This window comes from Apiospora aurea (genome assembly GCF_038362705.1).
Source record: "Apiospora aurea strain CBS 24483 chromosome Unknown utg000011l_segment0_segment0, whole genome shotgun sequence".
In the NCBI taxonomy this organism is placed as follows: Eukaryota; Fungi; Ascomycota; class Sordariomycetes; order Amphisphaeriales; family Apiosporaceae; genus Apiospora; species Apiospora aurea.
The window spans coordinates 598290-617848 of record NW_027117398.1 but is presented as its reverse complement, the minus strand read 5'-3'; the positions used below and the strand labels follow the sequence as shown (position 1 = coordinate 617848).

The 19559-nt window shown below is 55.1% G+C and overlaps 8 protein-coding genes across 8 annotated transcripts; 4 read left to right on the top strand and 4 right to left on the bottom strand.

Moving 5' to 3' along the window:
• Positions 1-209: 209 nt before the first annotated feature.
• On the bottom strand, positions 210-2003 carry PG986_015178 (uncharacterized protein; the record flags this gene model as incomplete). The annotated part of the gene is made up of 2 exons (XM_066851400.1): positions 210-1901; positions 1968-2003. The coding sequence occupies 2 exons, from the start codon at positions 2001-2003 to the stop codon at positions 210-212; spliced, it is 1728 nt and encodes a 575-aa protein (XP_066692489.1).
• Positions 2004-2977: 974 nt separating this feature from the next.
• Positions 2978-4276, top strand: PG986_015177 (uncharacterized protein; the record flags this gene model as incomplete). The annotated part of the gene is made up of 1 exon (XM_066851399.1): positions 2978-4276. One exon carries the CDS (start codon positions 2978-2980, stop codon positions 4274-4276), a length of 1299 nt encoding a protein of 432 aa, XP_066692488.1.
• Positions 4277-5344: 1068 nt separating this feature from the next.
• On the top strand, positions 5345-5756 carry PG986_015176 (uncharacterized protein; the record flags this gene model as incomplete). Its single annotated transcript, XM_066851398.1, is given in 2 exon segments — positions 5345-5706; positions 5717-5756. The coding sequence occupies 2 exon segments, from the start codon at positions 5345-5347 to the stop codon at positions 5754-5756; spliced, it is 402 nt and encodes a 133-aa protein (XP_066692487.1).
• Positions 5757-6608: 852 nt separating this feature from the next.
• Positions 6609-7639, top strand: PG986_015175 (uncharacterized protein; the record flags this gene model as incomplete). The annotated part of the gene is made up of 2 exons (XM_066851397.1): positions 6609-7538; positions 7589-7639. The coding sequence occupies 2 exons, from the start codon at positions 6609-6611 to the stop codon at positions 7637-7639; spliced, it is 981 nt and encodes a 326-aa protein (XP_066692486.1).
• Positions 7640-9638: 1999 nt separating this feature from the next.
• Positions 9639-11448, bottom strand: PG986_015174 (mfs monosaccharide protein; the record flags this gene model as incomplete). Its single annotated transcript, XM_066851396.1, has 3 exons — positions 9639-10393; positions 10459-10995; positions 11058-11448. 3 exons carry the CDS (start codon positions 11446-11448, stop codon positions 9639-9641), a joined length of 1683 nt encoding a protein of 560 aa, XP_066692485.1.
• Positions 11449-12724: 1276 nt separating this feature from the next.
• Positions 12725-14330, bottom strand: PG986_015173 (homeobox domain-containing protein; the record flags this gene model as incomplete). The annotated part of the gene is made up of 3 exons (XM_066851395.1): positions 12725-13754; positions 13814-14028; positions 14082-14330. The coding sequence occupies 3 exons, from the start codon at positions 14328-14330 to the stop codon at positions 12725-12727; spliced, it is 1494 nt and encodes a 497-aa protein (XP_066692484.1).
• Positions 14331-14885: 555 nt separating this feature from the next.
• Positions 14886-16951, top strand: PG986_015172 (uncharacterized protein; the record flags this gene model as incomplete). The annotated part of the gene is made up of 6 exons (XM_066851394.1): positions 14886-14906; positions 14970-15273; positions 15823-16134; positions 16196-16425; positions 16580-16848; positions 16909-16951. 6 exons carry the CDS (start codon positions 14886-14888, stop codon positions 16949-16951), a joined length of 1179 nt encoding a protein of 392 aa, XP_066692483.1.
• A 715-nt stretch (positions 16952-17666) lies between these two features.
• PG986_015171 (uncharacterized protein) lies at positions 17667-19437 on the bottom strand (the record flags this gene model as incomplete). Its single annotated transcript, XM_066851393.1, has 6 exons — positions 17667-17780; positions 17825-18014; positions 18117-18910; positions 18966-19161; positions 19189-19309; positions 19377-19437. 6 exons carry the CDS (start codon positions 19435-19437, stop codon positions 17667-17669), a joined length of 1476 nt encoding a protein of 491 aa, XP_066692482.1.
• Positions 19438-19559: the final 122 nt, after the last annotated feature.

The following is a 19559-nucleotide window of genomic DNA, read 5'->3' as shown; positions in this document are numbered from 1 at the left end:
GTCGTAATTGCAAACCCAGACCGAGTCAACTTCATCTCAGCATAATACCATACCTAGGTAGTATTTGCACTACCGCTCAGGGGGTAACAGTCTTACGCATCCTACAGCTCATAGTTCATACACATGTTACTACATAACTCATAGCCCAACATTAAATCGTGCATATCCGTCGTTGATTGCAATTCAGCACCCGGTCCGACCTTGATTGCTCATTTCTTATGCTTCACAATCTCCGCCGGGTCCTTCTTCTCCTCCTCCTTGGAGATGAGCTTAAAACTCATCGCCGTCGTCGACGACCGCCCATCCGCCGCCGCCGCCTTCTCGACCACGGCGCGGTACTCCCCGTCCTCGCGCAGGTCCTTGAGCGTGACCTCGCGCGTGCGGGCCAGGCTCTCGATCTCGTCGAGCCGGTCGAGCGTCGCCTGGAGGTGCTCGTCGAACCCGGGTAACCCACAGACGGTGCGCATCGCGTTCTGCATGGCGACCGAGTCGGCCTGCACCATGCCCGTCGAGTCGATGTTGAAGATGTTCATGTGGTCGTGCGCCTTGATCCAGTCCGGGTTCGTCATGATCTGTCGGGCTTCGTACAGCGGGATCTGCGGTAATCGCCCTTCGTCGTTCAGGCCCGCGGCCCGCATCGCCTTCTCCTTCTGCACCAGGGCGCGCGCGAGCAGCATTGCTGAGGATGCAATGTCCTGCGCGTCTTCGGCGCCCGGGTCCAGGTCCCCGCCCAGGATCCAGCACTGGCTCATCAGCCAGCGCCGCTCGCGGTCGCAGATGGTCTCGCACGCGTCCAGCATGTCGGGCGACCTTGCCACTCTTGTCAGGTGTCGCAGTCGGCCGCCGATCTTGTCGTAGACCTGCTCCAGGATAGGGGACGGGACGTCCTCGTCAAAGCTCTGGGCGCGGAACTCGTGCAGGGCCTTGATGGCCGTCGACTTGGGGATGTCGCGCACGGGCGTGACGCGCATCCGCGTCGCCTGCCACATGAGCCGCTCCACGATCCAGTACTCGTCGCTGTTGAAGACGACCGTGACCAGGTTGCTCGCGGCCCACATCTCGGCGCGCTGCTGGATCAGCTCCAGCAGGTCCTGGCCGTCCTCGTCGTCGCGGATCAGGTGCGCGCCCGTGATGATGAGCACGAGCGGCTTGCCGACCTTCTCCTTGCGCGTCAGCGCGATCTTCTCCATCTTGTTGAAGGCGCGCTCGATGTCCAGCAGGGCCGTCGTGTCGCGCGGGCCCTTGAAGCTGAACAGGCCGCCGATGGAGTCCTCGTGGAACTCGAAGTCGAGGGCTTTGCCCAGCCGCACACGGAAGATCTCCGGGTCGCCGTGGGCCTCGAGCATGGCGACGCCCTCGCCGCCGATCTTGCGCATGGCTTTCAGCAGCATCGACGTCTTGCCCGTGCCCTTCTCGCCCGTTATGAGGTGGTACTGGCCCCTAAGCGTACCGTCCACAATCCCGTCGATAACGGCCTGCTCGTCGCGCGGGATCCAGTCGTTATCCTCGAAGTCGACCGTCATGAGCTCCGAGTGGGGGCTGTTGGGGTCCACGTGCCGGCTCATGGCCGCCAGCTCGACGCTCGAGTAGCCGACGGCGAAGGCGTTCTCCATCTTGCGCAGCACCAGGCGCTTGTAGTAGGCGTGGTACGAGTAGCCCGCGAGCCCGAGCACGAAGATGGACCCGAACGCCGTGGCGCTGCCTTCGATCATCTTGAAGAACGCGGCGCGCCATCCCTGGTCGGGGTTGGCCCCGTCTTGGCTCCCGCTGTTCCCATTGCCATTCGCGTCGCCGCCCTTCGATTTCCACGAGGATTCGGCGTTCTCGACGGTCTCCCGCACGAGTACAGATGCACGTGAGGGCTCCCCAAAGGCCTTCCGAGGCAGCACCACCAGCCGCGCCTTTCAGGTCCAATTAGCATCAAGGTTGACTGGTAGGATAAAAAGAATTGGTAAGGTCACACTTACTGGGCGTTGTCTCGATAAGCGGCCGAACCTACTCATCGGGCATTCTTTTTGGGGATGTGGAGCGCGCGTGGTTGTAGGGAGATGTGAAATTGTCTTTTAAGGGGTGAGATTTTGGGGGAAAGAATGTTCGCGGGGGCAGCTGGGGGCCAGCTGGGGATTTATTCTCGCAATCTGGCAGGACGCTGTCAGCCGCGCTTGGCGGTCGCTTGGCAGGTCCTTGGCGGGGCTGGCGCACGGTTGTCGGTTGGCTCGTCTGTTGTTCGCTGACAGCAACGTCAGGCCCAGAAAACTCCCCTTTTTCAACTTCTTACCGTATCCGACCATCAGTTGCAGCAAGAATGACGAGATGACAAGCTCCAGCCAGAGTAGGCAGGAAATGGTGTATCTGGGCATTAGCAAGATGTTATGATACCACGTATGGCATTTGATCGTGGGATGACTATCCCACCCTTCTCAGATCCTTCTGCAAGTCTACTTGGCAAGACTCACAATAAAGTCCTTCTACATCAATGCAGTATGCAGGTATATACTACTTTCACGGGGTCACCGAGCAGCCTCAGTCATCATGAGATTCCATCTGGACTCGAGGTCACAGTGGTGCTTCCATAGGCTCTCCATGCCAGTTTCGCTCATATCCAGGCGAACAAAGGAAGGTCGCCAGGGCGTTCTGCACTGCAAAGGGCATTAGTAGCCTCGGAGCCCTCCTCCAGCCGAGATGCAATGTTCTTTGTCAAGAACTCGCTAGTTTCCTAAGCTCTTTCAGGTGCCAACCACTGGCAAAGAAGTACATGCGCCGCTCTTTATGGGTCGCTTTATGGGAGACTGCGAAGAACCTCAGCATTGTCTGGTTCAACACGGCTGGAAATGGGCGGTCTGGCACTTACAGCTCCCTTATATAATTCTCATTATTTGCATCTACAGGTGCGGTTGCATTTCCCACGTTCCAACTGCTTAACATTCCGTTTCGGTCTGGTCTCATCTAAAAAACGGCGGCACCAGTTGCCATCAAGATGGACCCAATCACTAGAAATATAGCTGGCATCCAAGACGCCGTGAATACACTGGGTCGTGATGTAGAAAGACTAAGATCAGACGTCCAGCTGGCCCAACTCTCAGCCCCACTCAGCTCCGTCCCGTCATCACCACCGACACCGCCGGTAGACCAACAAGCAAGAACGACCCCTTCCGAGTTACAGAACCGCCTGAGACGCTACCAATACATCATGGACCGCACCCGTTCCTTGCCCAAGAACCAGTTCCTCGACTTCGTCGCCGAAGAAATGCAGCGCATCTGGCAAGAGACCGACCCGCGCGCCGCAAAACACCGGAATCTGCCGCGCTCCATGAAGACCGACCGCTTGCGGACCCAAGCCGCGCTGGCCGTCAAGGAGGTGTGGGTCAAGCAGGGGATGTGGCAGCCGTCCTTTGAGGGCCTCATTCATAAGCGGTATTTGAACGTGGGCGTCTGGAGACATGAGGAGCCGTCACCCCTCGTCGACGAAGACGGCGTCGATCTCAAGAAATGGCCCAACACCTACGCGAAGCTCTGTTGTCATCGGGACAACTCGAGGCCATGTCACCAGTTTCGGTACCAGGTGGAGAAGGCGCGCGACCGTCTTCTGGAGCAGTGGCAGCAGTCCGTCATCAGCCGCAACGAGGAAATGGATAATGAAGACTACCCTGCAGTAACAACCCCAAGTTCTCGCCTACCACCTCCCCAGATCGACACGCAAGCATACCAGGCGGTGCGCAAAGCCTGGACGAAGCGGCGCATCTGGGACACGGAGTGGGGAGTCCTGCCCGGACAGTCCTGGCGCCACGAGCGGCCGCTCGAGGACTTCCTGACGCCGCAGGAGGCGAAGTGGCTATCCGAGATCAAAACCACCTGCGTGGAGCCGGGCTTCGACGGACCGCACCGCCTGGTGCACCGGGTCGAGTCCGAGAAGGAGATCTTGGAGACCTTCGAGCGGCGGCGCGGCGGCGTCTTTCAGGTCCGGGACGGGGTGGTGGATCCGCAGCGGGGGCTGAAGAGGGGGCGGGAGAGTTTTTTGCCGGAGTTGATGGCTGCGCATCTGAGCGGCAGCAGTGAATCGGGCGACGATGAGAATTTGAGTGACGATTCTATCTCGGACGATAATGGGGATGACAAGCCGCCGGAGAAGAAGAAGAGGGTTGTAGAGGTGCCAGACGAGACGGTTGGGGTATCATCTGGTGGCGGGGCTTCGAGTTCTGTGGATCAGAGCAGCTCGGGGCGTAGGAGGGCATACAAGTCACCTTTTGTCGTTGACGATGATGAGAGTGATTCGTGACTCGTAGAATTTGGGCAAATATTAGAAAACAAACCTCAATACAGCAGGATGAGTAAAATCCACTTTTCGAGGTTGCGCTCGATAGGTTACCACAGAACGTCCCAGAGAAATTCTAGAGAGCCGCTCTCGACTCGTTTCAGTCAAGCTCAGCTGCAAAGTCCTTTATATATACAACCTTCTATGATATAGTCCAGTGGAATAACATGGTATGTTGCAAGCGAAGGACTTGGAGAATCTTCGAGAAAGGGGCAACAAGGTTCAGACAGAAGATGTCAGATTCGATGTACGGAGCACATAGAACATATCCCATTATCCTTTCTCAACCCAATCTAATGGCTTGGTTATGATCCCAAGATGCATTTGTTAATTATCACTAATTGGATCCTTTCTGTTTGCTCCGTCGAAACTCTATCGCGCTGCTGCGGATTAAGGGAAGACCAACCCAGAAAGGCTGATTACTTCGCTTGGCCGATCACTGTGCTGTCCTGTGGAGAGCAGTATCTAGAGGTACACGGGCTTCTCCTGCGCCGTGTTGACCCCCGTGACCTCACCAGCGATGATGAGGTGTATGCTCGGTGCGGCGGGGTTTCAACAGCAGATGATTATCAGGCCGCCCCTGGAATAATGCCGAACTTGAAAGGGGTCATTCATTGTGGCAACGATGGGCCCTCGACCTTTTACGTGGAGTAGGCCTCAGCGGCTGGCTTCCTAGATTGGCCATTCGTAGGTATCGAGTATGGGACTTGGGAGTGGCGTGGCCACCAATGGTATGCCTTTTCGAGCTGACTCCAAGTTTCAAATCACACCCTTCAAGAACCAATCATGAGCCTCAAATGGGTTATCTCTGTGCCATGTCATCCCGAAGATTGGGCTTGTAAGCACAGCCGGGCTGCGCCTTCCGTCGGAACTTATCTTCTGGTGTTGACCCCGCTTCCATTTCCACGCAATTCTTCACTCTTGGTGGGACGGTGTAATCCAGCGACCACCGGGCCCGTTCTTCTCAGGCTTATTCTCTTATCCTACATCGTATTCCCTGCCATCCATCGCTGTTTGCTTTCCCCACAAGACATGGCTGAGGTTGTCGGACTGGCCGCCCCGATGGCTGGACTTGTTTCATTGGGCTTACAGGTCACCAATGGCATCGTTACCTTCGTTGCCTATCTCGACGCCCTGGAAACCTGCCAAGATGATTTAGCTTCCGTCAAGTGCCAGAATGACGTCTTCGCGGCTACGCTGAATATTGTCAGGGCTACCCAATCTCACTTCCAGAGCCACCAATACGGGCAAGCCATCACGCTCAACATCAAGTCCTGCGAGGCAGAGCTCCACGCTTTAGAGGAGCTACTGACCGGTCTGGCACCGCGGCGGCAACGGCTCAAGAATGGAACAGGAAAGCTTACTTACGCCTTCGATCGATCGAAAGTCCAGCAGTTTGTCCAGCGGTTGCACCATGCCACTCAAGCTCTTCAGCTTGTTTTGATGGGATTGGGTGTGTCAGTATATCACGATTGGCATCATTTAGGCCAGCCCCGTACTAATTTTCATTTGGTGAAGTGAAGAATCGGTTCCCGGTATCGACAAGCCTGTACGAATCGAATCGACTTCCCACTCACACGCGACCGAATTGCTCCACCGACGCTCAGAAGTAGGGGGTCGCACCACCCCGTTCATCGACACCCGAAACCAGGAAGATCTGCTTCAAAGAATTCAAGACGACGCAACGCATTTCCCGGAAGACCGGTCACCTAGAGTATCGTCAGCGATTTCTCCGGTGATAAATGAACCAAAGGAGGGAGCAGAGGAAGTCTCCCAGGAAGCTGGAGAGCACCCCTTTACACCCGCCAGCATGAGCAACATGGACCTTTACAGAAAGGACGATCGAGAACTCATTGAAACATACGAACAGGCCCAGCAACCCGGTAGTTCCACCTACACTGCCTTTGGTGAAGAAGATGGTTCGAGCAGCATGTATACATTCTCAGACTTTGGCTCTTCATCAATTGCCGACACGTTCGATACTCGCTCGTCTTACAGCTCGTTGCTGGAAGAGCCGCGCCGCGATGCATCTCTGCATCTTGCTGATATGTTGTTTCGGGACGATATCCTGAAGCCATTATATCTGGATGCCGTCAAAGGGTTGAGGGTAGACAGATATCGACAGGTTCACGATCGACTCCTGCGCGATTTCCTTGATGAAGCAATCAAGGACTTCCGAGTCCTTGCCAACAATACTAGTATATCGCCGCTCCAGACTCGACACCAAAGAAGACGAATTACTGAATATGTGTGGGAGTTGGCCAAAACAGCCAGCGGCTCTGAAACAACCGCCAAGATGAGCCACTTCCTCGATCAACGAGCCGACAGAATGAATCGTCTAGACGCTCTCTTAGAATCCATGGGTGACCAGAGCGGTGTCGAGAGCGTACTAGCAGGCACTGATGACATCAAAGCCAACGATGAACGGTCGGCCGATGGCGCCAGCGATCTTGAAGACGATGACCCCGAATACCACAGCCCGGAGGAGCAGTTTCAAAATTTGCAACATCTTCGGACAGTCGAGTTGGTTTTGACGCAAAGCAATGCTTATCGCGTTTTTGGCAGAGGCTTGAAGTATCTTGTGCACCCTCCTCAGACGTTGTCTGATGCTGTGGCATCACGCGACGTGATGGTGCTTGCAGATTTCCTGAGCAAATACGACACTCAGCACAGAGCCACATTTTCCAGTTCAATTCGCAAGCTCCGAGACCTGGGCGTATCGAGGCGAGGGATTGCAGCCCTTTTGATGGAGAATGCCGTCGATTTCATTGAGAACGAATTCTGCAGTGACGAGGATCAAGCTGAATGGTACAAACGGCTTGCCCATCGCCTCGGGGACCGGTTTTCAAGAACGGAGAACATCGTTGATCTTGACGACGTTGGTCTGGTTTCAAGAGCAGCTATTGCTGGATCCATTCCATCGACTCAATCTGGCTCGGTACTGGAACAATCCGGGCTATCTAAGAGCAATGTCATGAAGGCCTGTGTACTTCAATGGGAAATACCTGCCGTTTTCCTCCGCAATGAGAAAGGTAATACCCAAGATCGGGATATCATGAAGGAGCTGAGCAACTTCGTTGTTATCGTCGGTTCTTGTGGTCAATTTGAAGCATCGACCTGCGCCCAGTACGCCAAGAAGCATTTTGGGAAATCTGGCGAAAAGGCCATCAAGGCCGTGGCCTCTGTTCTGAAACATCTCATCTCGATCAATGCGACAGACAAAAGGGTCCACCAAATACCAGCCCAGACACCAACTCCTTCGATCTGGGTTGAAAGGGCATCGTCATCGTATATTGTTGCAAGGACCAGAAGCTCGAGATCCTCTAGCGCATCTATCAATGCCTTAAGATGGCTTTGTGAGGCGATCAGAGTCATACCACAAGCGGGAAAGCCTTCGCAGAGCCAAGGCCATATCTTCAAATCGCAAAGTCACTCGCCATTCGAACTTGGTACTGCAGCTGAGCCAACCGTGATGGTGTATCACTTGCAAGGCCTCCAGGAAGTAACAAATACCGAGATGGGCCAGGCCAACTGCTGGGCAAGCCTATTCATGCATGCGGTAGTTGTATGGAAACCGTTGTCACGTATATGGGGAGAAGGCTTGCAGTTGCCATATGATATGCTTGTTCATATCTCAGCTGTAAAGACTTACAGCTGGGTTCAGGATCTGCCGTGCACGGGAACAGGCTCTGGTGGGTGGATTGCCACGGGATTTTTCACCGCCTTGATTCCAGTTGGTTATGATTCTGAGCATGACAGGATCCAATGGCATCTAGAGGTCAAAGAAGACTCTATTATGGTTCCAGAAGAACTGGACACAATACAGGGGGATTGGACCAGGCTCCAGGACCGTGAGATATTCTCACAATCAGAATGCTTTCTTGGGTGGAAATGTGATGCAAACGTTCTCTTGGGGACGAAGAAGGGCCGATACGACCTAAGGTGGACAAAGTTGACCAAACAAGAAACTTTGATACATTGGGACGCGGGAGAGGCTGGACTGGAGATCGGACTCGGCGATAGCCTTCCCATTTCTTTGAAAGCCAACTTCACTGGCACCTTCAAGGCTTGCAGCACGTCATTGAAGTTTGACAACGACTTGACGTATGACGAGGCCCTGCTGAGAGTGACCCGGCACGTGGCATTCATTTACGATGCCGAAACCCAGAGGGCTTGGTTAGTCCCTCAGCTCAGTTGGTACCTACACCTCTTTCATGTCTGGTTTCGACACTACCAGCACCTGGAAGGTGATCAACCTCCAGATGATCCGATCCCTTTCGCAGACATTTCCAACAATGGGTCTCTTGCGTCCTACAACGTCCTGAAAAGCCAGGGCGACTTGAAGGTTGTGTCGAACATCCTGCTGGAAAATGTCTTTCTCCAAATCCACCGAAGCATGAGCAGAGCCCGCCAGAAAGCAAGAGGGCGGCGCATATACGGCTCTGAAACGATGGACCTCATCGAGAGACCGCAAGTCGGCAGTCCACTGCGAGAACTGGAGCTCCCCGAGGAGAATATGTCATGGTCGTACCTCATCGAACAAGCCGACAGTCTATGTTTCTGCGTCGGGCTTGGCCAGGCGCTGGAGCCGCAAGACAAGGACACCAACCGCAGCTGCGGTTGCGACATCATTCCGGAAAACCGACAGCTGCTCGCCGCACATAACTCCTGCCTCGACACTCTGCTGCGAAGGACCGGCACGTGCCTCCAGCAATTCCGGGATGGCGGCGTGTTGCAGTTAAGCAGCAAACAGTCCTGGGTTATGGAAAAGTGGCCGTTCGATACTTGTCGACACACACCCCTTGTGGATTACTGGACCACCGAACTTTGTGTTTTGCAGAACTTTTCGCGTTCCAAAGATAAGGCCAAAAGTATGCAAGGCCCTTTCCACGCACCGACTACGACGGGGGCATCTGTCTTTGGTCTTCGGGCGCCAAATAAGTTACGGAAAACGGCATTTAGGTCACTGGGCCGGAGTTAAGCAACATTACCTAGGAGGTACTGAGCCGCGAGCATGGATTAACTGCAAGTATCAAGAGCCAACACCACGATAGCTAAATTTTCAGGGAAGCATGAGGGGAAAAGTGCAACCCGGCCCCAGTAGACCCCATATCGAAGAGAACCCAAATTAGCTAATCATTAATTAAACCTCGTCCGATCATATATTAAAGATATACGAAACTGGATTAGCGTTTAAGTTAAGATTTAAACTATTAGTAAACGTCGATTCATTTAATGAAATCCGTTCTGGCAACCCCATTTATACCTAGTCATGTAAAACTTCGTTTCAGGTAATTCATATTATATGCTATTCAAACTTGACCTTCTACGGTGACACCGCCAAACCATGCTTTTTCATCTCAGCCGCCACATGCTCATCATGCGCCAACACCAACCCGGCCTCCGGATCCACGACCTTCTGATGCTGATGCGCCGCGGCCACGAGCTCCGGCCTCTCGTCACTAAGCCGCTTAAACGTCGCCTCGGCGTCCCAGACCCAGGGCGTGGGCGCCGCGAACAGCAGATCCATCTCCTCGAGCGTGCGCTGGTTACTTTCGGGGTACAGGGCCCAGACGATGGGGATGGCGAGCACGTTGCACGCGCCGAAGATGTGCAGCGTGTTCTCGCCGAGGGCGTCGAACATGACGGGGCACAGCAGCGTCAGCCAGCCGTTGCCGATGGACCAGCCGACGACGCCCCACGCGTTGCCCTTGGCCCGGCACTGCAGCGGGAAGATCTCGGCCGGGTACAGCCAGGGGACGGTGAGCCAGGTCGCGCCGAAGACGGAGGTGAAGATGAACACAAACGAGGCCGCCGCGGCGCCGTACGAGCTCGCCTTGCCCAGGTCGCCGTCCGCGGTGGCCTGCTGGCCCAGCTTCGAGAAGGCGCCCGCGAGGAACATGGCGATGCCCTGGCCGACGGCGCCCCAGTACAGGGTCCAGCGGCGGCCGATGCGGTCGAGCGTGAAGACGCAGATGAGGGTGGCGAACATGTAGAAGATGTTGTTGAGGCCGCTGATCCACTGGCTCTTTTCTGTGTCGAAGCCGGCGATGCGGAAGATGGTGGGGGCGTACACAGTGACTACGGAGTAGTAATATTAGTATCGGGGTTCCACTTTGGGGGAAAAGGGGGGTAAGAGTACTGACCTCCAGCGATGCCAACCCATTCCTGGATGATCTGGAGCCAAATGACCAGCTGCACGCGACGGCCCGTATGCAGTTCGCCTGACCCGATATTAAAGAACATGTGGTAATACGAATTGTGCTTAGACTCCTTAGTCTCGAGCTGGGCGATGTTGCGGATGTCATTATACTCGAGGTCTGCGCGGACAGCATCATCTCCCGTGGAGCCCCGTAGACGGCGGAGGATGAACTGGGCCTCGTCGTCGCGGCCAACTTTGACAAGCCAGCGGGGCGACTCGGGCATGAACCAGACGACCACGAGCAGCACCAACAGGGGGATGATCTGGAAGGCGATGGGGAAGCGCCACCGGAACGCGCTCTCGCCGTTGTCGATGAAGGACAGGCCGAACTCGAGCCAGTAGGCCACGACGACGCCGAAGATGTTCAGGGTGAACTCGATGGCGATAAACTGGCCGCGCGACGTGTGCTCGGCCGTCTCGGTGGCCCAGACGGGCACGATGGCGTTGAGGATGCCGGTGCCGATGCCGTTCACGAAGCGGGCTATCCGAAACTGTCAGTGATTTGTATATATACAAATTTTCCTTTAATTGCCACCCACTTACCGCAGATCATCCAATCATGGTTCATCGCCGAGCACTGCAGCGTGGCCCCAATAATAGCCCAGACCGCGCCCACCGCGATCGTCTTGATGCGCCCGAGCTTATCGCCGATCCAGCCGCCAAAGAGGCAGCCGCACAGAGTGCCCAAATAGTACACGGAGACGATGCCACCCTGCAGGAGCGAGTCGGTGATAATAGGGGCGTTGGTCTCCGGATCAACATGCCCGAAACCCATCAGGTCGATGTAGTCCTTGGCGTTGTTGACGCCGCCCATCATGCCCTGGTCGTAGCCGAAGAAGAAGATGGACAGGGCGGCGACGCAGTTGATGGCGACGAGCAGCTGCCGCTTCTCGAGGGAGTTGGCGGCGTTGAGGCCGGGGAGGCGCTCCATCATGGCGGCGGTTGTTGTCTGTCTATCTCATGCAGGATCTCTGGTAAGATTTCTTTTACCTCTATGGATGGCGCTTGATGACTGGATTAGCAGTGGTTGAATGTGACCATAGCCGAGATGAAGACAGAAGTGCAGACACCCAGCAAAGTGGATGGGTGCGAGGGCACACGATGCTTCATATACGTCACGCGCATAGATGCAGCCAAGCCAGGAGGCAAGGCGAAGTCGACTGACTCGTGATAATCCGGCACCTGGTTCACGCCAAGATCCGAAATCGCGCCGAAAACCAACCTCCGGGGGAGGAGGTGGGTATTGTCTCGTCCAATGCCCTGTGAGGCCAGGTTGAATTTTGCCCGTTATTTTCCCCCCAGACCCCCGCAGAAACCCCAAATCCCCCCACTGGCTTTCAGTCGGCTCACCATCACGCGGCGGTCTGCAGTCGACAAGGAACGAAGCCCGGGGTGTGCCCCATTAGCCCCATCCGGTGCTGTCGCTTTATTGGTCGGTCGGGAGGAAACGCTAACGGGACGGCGCAAGAAGCTTCCAAGTTCAAGGCTTCGCTGCTGAAACTGCGGCTTAAGTGTTTAAGCGCCCCAATCACCGTCTGCGGGGGATATGTCGGGGTAGCGTTAGTGGGGTCAATTTCCCCAGCAGTGGATAGGCCATGACGTTGCTCAGTAGACGAATCGACGTCTGCCGATGGTTCAGATCTCGACTTGCACGCTAACCTAGTTTCGCATATATCCTCAGACGAAACATTATCGGACGTGGTTTGCCTAATGATTGGCCCATTCGGGTTCTCTTCGATATGGGGTGCAATTCGCATAGCTCAGTGACTCCATCCAAGTCCAGGTATCGTGATGGTCGGCACTTGGATCGGAATCTTTCAAGAACCCACATTCTATTAACCTATCTGCGTTGTGTGTACCCACTGGCAAAGCAATGCTGGTCATAGTTAAGCACCTATCTTTGTGTGCTATGGTGTGACTGTCCCGACCCCTGAGTTGCATTTACACAAGAATCAAAACTCCGAATAGCTACAGATTTCCCCTTGCAACCGGGCAGTATATACTTCCTGTCGGTTGCCAGGGCTTCCGAAAAAACGAAGTATATGTCCGCCCAAAGCTGAATTCTAGTGACAAGGAAACGCTGGCCCCTGTTGCTAATTGGCCAGAAACGGAAATGATGCAAACCACCCCCAATCTGACTGCATATACTCCTATACACTATGTAGGGAGAACAACTTTGCTCCTTAATCAAGCAGGAAGTTTTTCGAGGGCTAGCCTGTCTTACCGACTCTGCCACGCTTGGGGCCAGGAGAGGACTCATCGACACCATGCCGTTTTCTTTTCGACATCCTCCGGTGGGCAGCTTCCGACGCAGCCGTCCCGTTACTGTGGCCGCCATCAAGCTCACCGCGCGACAGCGGCTTCTCAACAACCGCGCCTTGATCCTCGCCAATCTCCACCTCGGCGGACCGGCGGGCCGGCTCGGGAGTAGGAGTGGCGGCGTACATGTCCGACCGCGGGGACGAGGGCGCATCGGACCCCGCGCTCAGGGGGCCGGCAGCCTCCTGGGCCGAGGGCTGCTCGCTGCCGCGGCGCTGGATGCCCCTCAGGCTGTTGGCGAAGTGGCGGAGCCACGGCTGCGCGATGACGGCGTCGCGGTAGTTGACCCCGTTGCTGCCCTCCCAGGCGACGACCTTGGCGTGGATCTCGCCGCCCTTGATGAGGTCCTTCATGTGGCTCGCGATGGTCTTGAGCATCTCCTCGGTGATGTCGCAGTCGAAGACGAAGCGGAGGAGGAAGTCGTGCCGTCTCTCCTCCCCCGACGAGGAGTCCTCCGCGTCATCGCACTGGGACCGCGACGAGGCCTCGGCGGCGGCTCGCGTCTTGGCCTCGTTGGTCAGCGGCGCGATCATGATCTTGCGCTGCGCGGGCAGCTGCCCCTCCGACAGCCGCGGGCACTGCTTCCGCGGGAAGCGCGGGGCGTCGTTGTGGATGGTGCGGAGCAGCTCCGTCGTGCTGAAGTAGGCGCGCGTCCGGACGAGGTGGTCCAGGGACCAGATGAGCGCGCGGGTGAAGGACCGGGGCCCCGGCTTCCGCGTCATCGACTTGGCCGACGTGGCGGCGAGGTACTCGAAGGCGCGGTGCTGCCAGTGGCCCCGCACGCTGCGCTCCAGCTCGCCGGCGTGGCAGCAGTCGAAGATGACGAGGACGTCCGCCTTCGTCTCCCGGATGTTGGACTCGGCGGACTCCCAGACGATTTCGTGGAACTCGCCGTTGCTCTTCCTCGGCAGCGAGATCGAGCTGTTTTTGGAGCGGGTCAGGCTCGCGGTCAAGCATAACAAAGGTTGTGGAATACGTACGGCGTCAGCCTCAAGTTTCCTCGGCCATTGCCCGGCCTGCCGTGCCCAGCGTAGTATATGATCAACATGGTGTTTGTGTCGTCGTTATCGTAGACGAAGTCGGCGAGATAGCGGTTCACTTGAGCTTGAGGCGACTTCTTGGGATCCTTCCTCACGACCTGTCTGGTCGTTTCAAACATGAACTTGTCCTTGAACAGGTTCTCCAGATCAGTGACCTTGGTAAATTAGTTACTGATGGCCCAAACTTAGAAGGTAGTTGGCCACTTACCTCTTTGTCAGTCTTTAGGTCATCGATCTCCTTATCCCAGGATAGCAAGAGAACAGACACCTTGGTGTAGGGGGTATACTCGTTGTGGAGGTCCCCCATCTCACTGTCCCAGAGGGCCTTGAGCTTCGAGTCGTGTGTTTCGTCTGCATCTTGATAATCCTTGGTCTGTGAGTCCTGGGAGTCATGTGGCTCCAATAGCTGAGGGAGTTTCCTTGGGGTCGAGACGTGGCGGCCCCTGAGCGAGGCCATCTTGCAATTGGTCATTGGAGTAGATAATAAGAGGTGATCTCTGCCCCTTCCTCTGGAGGGCTCAGACACAATCAAATGTCACTCTTAGTGGTTCTAAGAACGAGGCGACGGGTTGGAATCGTTCCCTGACGTTATATATCAAAACACAGAGACCTCATTTGCTTACTCTTCAAGGTATAAGCCGTGGATGGACTGCGGTAAGGCTCTCCGGCAGGTGGACTTAGAAGGTTATGGAATTTCAGTAAGACGGTAACAGAAGGGCGGGTGGCAGTGGTCGATTATTGGTCAATCCTGCATGGTTACATGGTGGCTGTGAGGAATTCTCCAATGGCGTCGTATTTTCCTGCAGCCGGCATCCCGGGGGTGGGAGGGGGCAAGGTAAGCCTTAGAGCCTCGTCCTGCAACGAGGTAACTGCCGTCCTTTAAATCTGCCAAATCTGCCTCGCCCGTCAGGCTTTCTTCCTAGGCGTTCCCTTCACCTGATCCCATTTGACAGCTCATCTTTTCAACTGAATTCCATCGTCCAGTCCACAACCAGCCCCGACAATGCCCGACATGCAGAGTGCCGACGTGCAGGTAGGCAGGCGGGGGGTGGTTTTTACACATATGTCCGTCAGGCTATCGCTGACCGCCACGTAGCGTCCTCCGACCCCCGAGAAGCGATCTCACCGCGTGGGCTCAGCCAACCCGACAGATGTACGTTCAAAGAGCATTGTAACCTTGGCAGGTAGTTGGTTGCTAACAGGCCACCGCCAGCCAACGCCCAAATACAAGGCCGGCAATGAGGTCTGGTTCCGGCCTCCCGGTGATCAAGCGTACGCAGCGTTTAAGATCGCAAATGTGAAGAAGGAGGAGGACGGGTCATTCGTGTACCAGATCAAGGGAGTCAACGACAAACTGTACAGCAACGGGGTGTGGGTGCCACAAAAGAAGGTCAAGAAAAGTGTGTGATTGGGGCTCAGTTATCGACATTACCCCTCCTCAATGCGCCCCATGCAGGCAGAGTGATGATAAGCACGGCTCCGAGCATGACTGCCATAGTTCACATAGCCTAATTCTGGACCTACTTGAATTGGGTTATAAACAGGAGATGAATGTGCACTAGTTTCCCTCGAAGTCTGTCTTTTGTTGTGACATACAAACCAGTCTATACCTTCCTCTGAGTTGACCCCATGAGTAATTCCGCCGTTATTACAACCCCCGTCACTGTTGAGCTACCATGGACTCCCCTACCTCTGACTGCCCCGACTTGGAGAAAGGTCTTCATGGTAGCCAATATACCGGGACAACATTAAGGGATACTTCTGACCCAAGCTTGAAGGTCGCGCCCACGAGAAGCATATCAATCCTGCCATTCAATTGGAGGCAGTGGACGAAAGGGAAGAAAGCCCCTGACTCCAAGAGGCAGCCAATTGATAGAAAGTGTATGTCCAATCAAACTTGCGGAAAACAATACTTCTGCCGTTTCTAACGAGACTGGTTCATGTCTCAGTGGATTGCAAGGAGCAGAGCTACCGTTCGGTTGCAACGTTCCTCGACAGCGACGAGAACTTCATGATCTATCGCCGCTTCGGGTATCTGCACGCTCGTATTCTCTTGAGGCTGCAAGACAAGTTGCGAGCCCTAGAGGACCTACTGGACGATCTCGACGATGAAGACGCTGCTGGTAACGAGACGAGAAGATCGCTTCTGTGGTCCAGGGACAACGATGAGGCAGCGTGCAAGGCAGTGACCGAGAAAGTGCCGACGGCGCTGACGCGAACCCGCATATTGGATGAGATCGAGGTGGTTCTGGGAAAGTACGGTATGTACTGCGTGCCTGTTCACGATAGAAACGAGGTTCAAATCGCTGATGGCCCTATCAGATGACTGGGTTATCAAGGCGCAACAAATGGTTTCCCTCAACAAACCAGCTGAAAGAGACTCCAAGAGCGTCGAAGCACAGCTGTTCGACAGAAAGCTATTGGTGGACGAGGAGCGTGGCTTCATCTATCAGAAAGAAGATCTGATCACCCTACGAGATGGACGAGAGATGGCGGTTTTGGACTCTTTCACTGAAAGGCTGATTCGCACTTTTCACTGCCCATTGCTACAGGTGAGTGCTTCTATATACTTTACCCCTAAGTGCAAGCGATCAAGGGAATGATGACTAACCTCTGGATTCGTAGAGAATCTTCTGCACCAAGGTATTTCTACTTCTAGCCGCCAACCTAAGTTGTTGGAGGTTTCTAATTCGAATAACCCTACAGCGTGAAATGGAGAAGACCAACGATCCCGACCTACATTACTACAGCAAGGCCCGCAAGGACTGCTTCAACACCACCATCCTATGCATGGTGCTATTGGCCCTCCTCGTCCTGCCCATTCTTGTTCTCTACAAGCTGTTGAACAACAACCCCAGTGACAGACTGTACACGGTCAGCATCGGGGTTGTCATCGTCTTCGTGCTGGTGTTCTCGGCCGTGCTGTCGCTCTTCACCAAGGCTAAGCGCCATGAAATCTTCGCGGCGGCGGCTGGGTAAGTGACAGATTGAAGACATAAGATAATAATACGGGTAAATAAACTAACATGTCATAGATACGCAGCGGTCCTGGTGGTATTCTTCGGTAACATCTCATAACCGACGGTGGAAAGCAGTGGGAACAAACGCAGTGTCTCCATGGGTTGTCGGGTTATTCGTTCTTTATTTACATCAGGTACCCGGAGGTGCGAGTTATGAGTTTGGTTACGGAGTGGTTATATTTGGGAAAATGGGTAAAAGTTCTTGTTTCACATTTCATTTTGGATCTTTTTTCGTCAGTGTTATACTTATTATGCACCTCCTCTAGTATCATTTTACTCTAAAGGCTGAATCCTTCTCTATATGCTTAATTTAATGTTGGGGACATCGCTCGTTCGCCTGAGTGTTTTAAATACTTCTGGTATAAAAGCTAACGGCGGCAAACCCAAATTTCCATCTTTCAGTCCATATTGCCACACTTCCACATGAGGCGGTGGCGGGGTCCGACCCTCAGGCTCCGTAGATGGCCACCAACCAAGAGTTAGGGCACGAGGTCATGGATGAAAACGGCGAATGGTTTTCTTCCTCTTTCTATCGATTGCTACGCACCTATCACTCTCATCGGACTCGTAACCAGTATCATATCTCTTTATTTCCGAATAAACGCGATACCCGAACAGAACACGTAGTTAGGAGGGATATAGGGGGATAGGGAGGTAGGGCATGATGGTTACTGGAACGCAGGTAACTGAAAATAATGAGTGACATTCATGAGTCGTCGATGCTTCCAATCCAGAGCAGTATCCCGACTCGGTAGTTCCAAACGTACGCAGGATCAGCCCAACCCCAGCTCCTTGATGAGAATGTCCGCCGCCTTCTCGCCAATCGTCATCGCGGTATTGTTCGTGTGCCCGCCCACATTGGTCGGGCAGATGCTGAGGTCCGCGACCTTGAGCCCCCGCGACCCCGTACACGTCCAAGCTCGCGCGAGACCTTGTAGCCCCACCGGCAGGTCCGGATGTCGAACCGCTCCGGGTCGGAGAAGATGCCCGAGTCGAAGTCGACCGGGGCGCGCAGGGCCGGGCCCGTGATGTGCAGGGAGCCGCGCGATAGCGGGTGCAGGCCGACGCCGGCCATCATATAGTACTGGCCGCGGGGGACCTCGGACGGGTCCTTCGGGTAGCTAAAGCTCGTGGATGGTCGGTCAGATTATCAGTACAACACAAGACGGGTACAGTCATGGAGAAGGGGATCGTGGGTGGGTGGGTGGTGGTGTGTTTCATACCCGGCGCCTAAGGACATCATGATCAGAGGCTTGGTCTTATCCGATTCGAATTCCCGGTTCCACACCTCTTGGTAATCAGCACCAAGGGAAGCCAGGTCGGATTGGCTCGGCCGCAGCTTGCAGCTGACATCCATGACGTTCCAGCCTATCATCTTGTCTCCGTCCTGTATCATCTTGGTCAGGTCCATCGTTCCCGTCGCTATGCCATCAATGGTCTCGTCCGGCCTCAGGTTCGACTGGAACGCCACCGAGACGGAGTGGTGATCCTCGTAGCCCTCTCCAACCCCGGGGACGTCGGAGACGACCGGGATCCCGACCCGCCGGAGCACTTCGGGGCTTCCGACCCCGGACCTCTCCAGAACGGGCGGAGTCCCGAGCGCACCGCAAGAGACCACCACGTTCTTTCTGGCTCGCACGGTGCGGGGAGCCGCGACTTCCCCGTTGGGTTGGTAGGTGACTCCGCATGCTCTCTGGCCGTCAAAGAGGACACGGATGACCTGAGAGTCGACGACCACGTGGAGGTTGGGATGCTCGCCATCCTGTAGCCTTGGGTGGAGATAGCAGCGGGCGGTGTCCTGCCGCTTGCCGGCAGGAGAGATGTATTGTTTGGCACGCTGCGCCCCGTTGTTGGACTCGAGATCGCTCAGGTCTTCGATCTCGCCCCAGCCGAGCTTTTCAGCGACCATCAAGAACGCGTCTTCGACCCGATGGGACACAAACGTCCCTCTGCTGATTTCAATGGGCCCGTCATGGCCGTGAACATTCTTGGGGTCGTTCCCGTGGTACGTTTCCGTCTGTAGAACTTAGTTACACAAACGGAGATATGGGAAGTTGAGAGGGGGGCCTTACTTTCTTCATATATGGCAGCAACTCCTCGGCGCTCCAGCCAGGTGCTTGCCAAGAATTGTAATCGGACCGTTGTGGTCGGCTGTACATCAGAAAGTTGACGGATGAGCCACCGCCCAGAACGTGACCGACGGGGACGACAAGTTCCCTGTTGGCAAGGAATTCGGACTTGTTGCCCTTGTGGAGCGTCATGGCCTTGCTACCGGGCATTCAGTGTAGAAGGAACAAGAGCGGGTTGACAATGGTGGGATCGTCATAGTTGTTCGCCCCGGCTTCCACCACCAGGGTGGACAGAGACGGGTCCGCATCGGAAAGCCTGGAAGCGATAATGCACGCCGCGGTACCACCTGAGGGAGAATTCGGTCAGCACTTCCGACATGAAAGAAATAGTCAGCGAATGAGACCTATTCTAACCTCCCGCAATAATAATATCGACTTCGTCGATGTCAGTGAGTAGTTGGCTATAGAGTGGCATTTTGAAGGGGAGGAACGAATAGTGAAGGAGATTGAGATGGTGTGGAGTTTGAACGACCACCGTCCGAGATGGTAGTTGAAATGCTGCAGCTTGTTAGGACATAACGCAGGCCAATCCTGGGA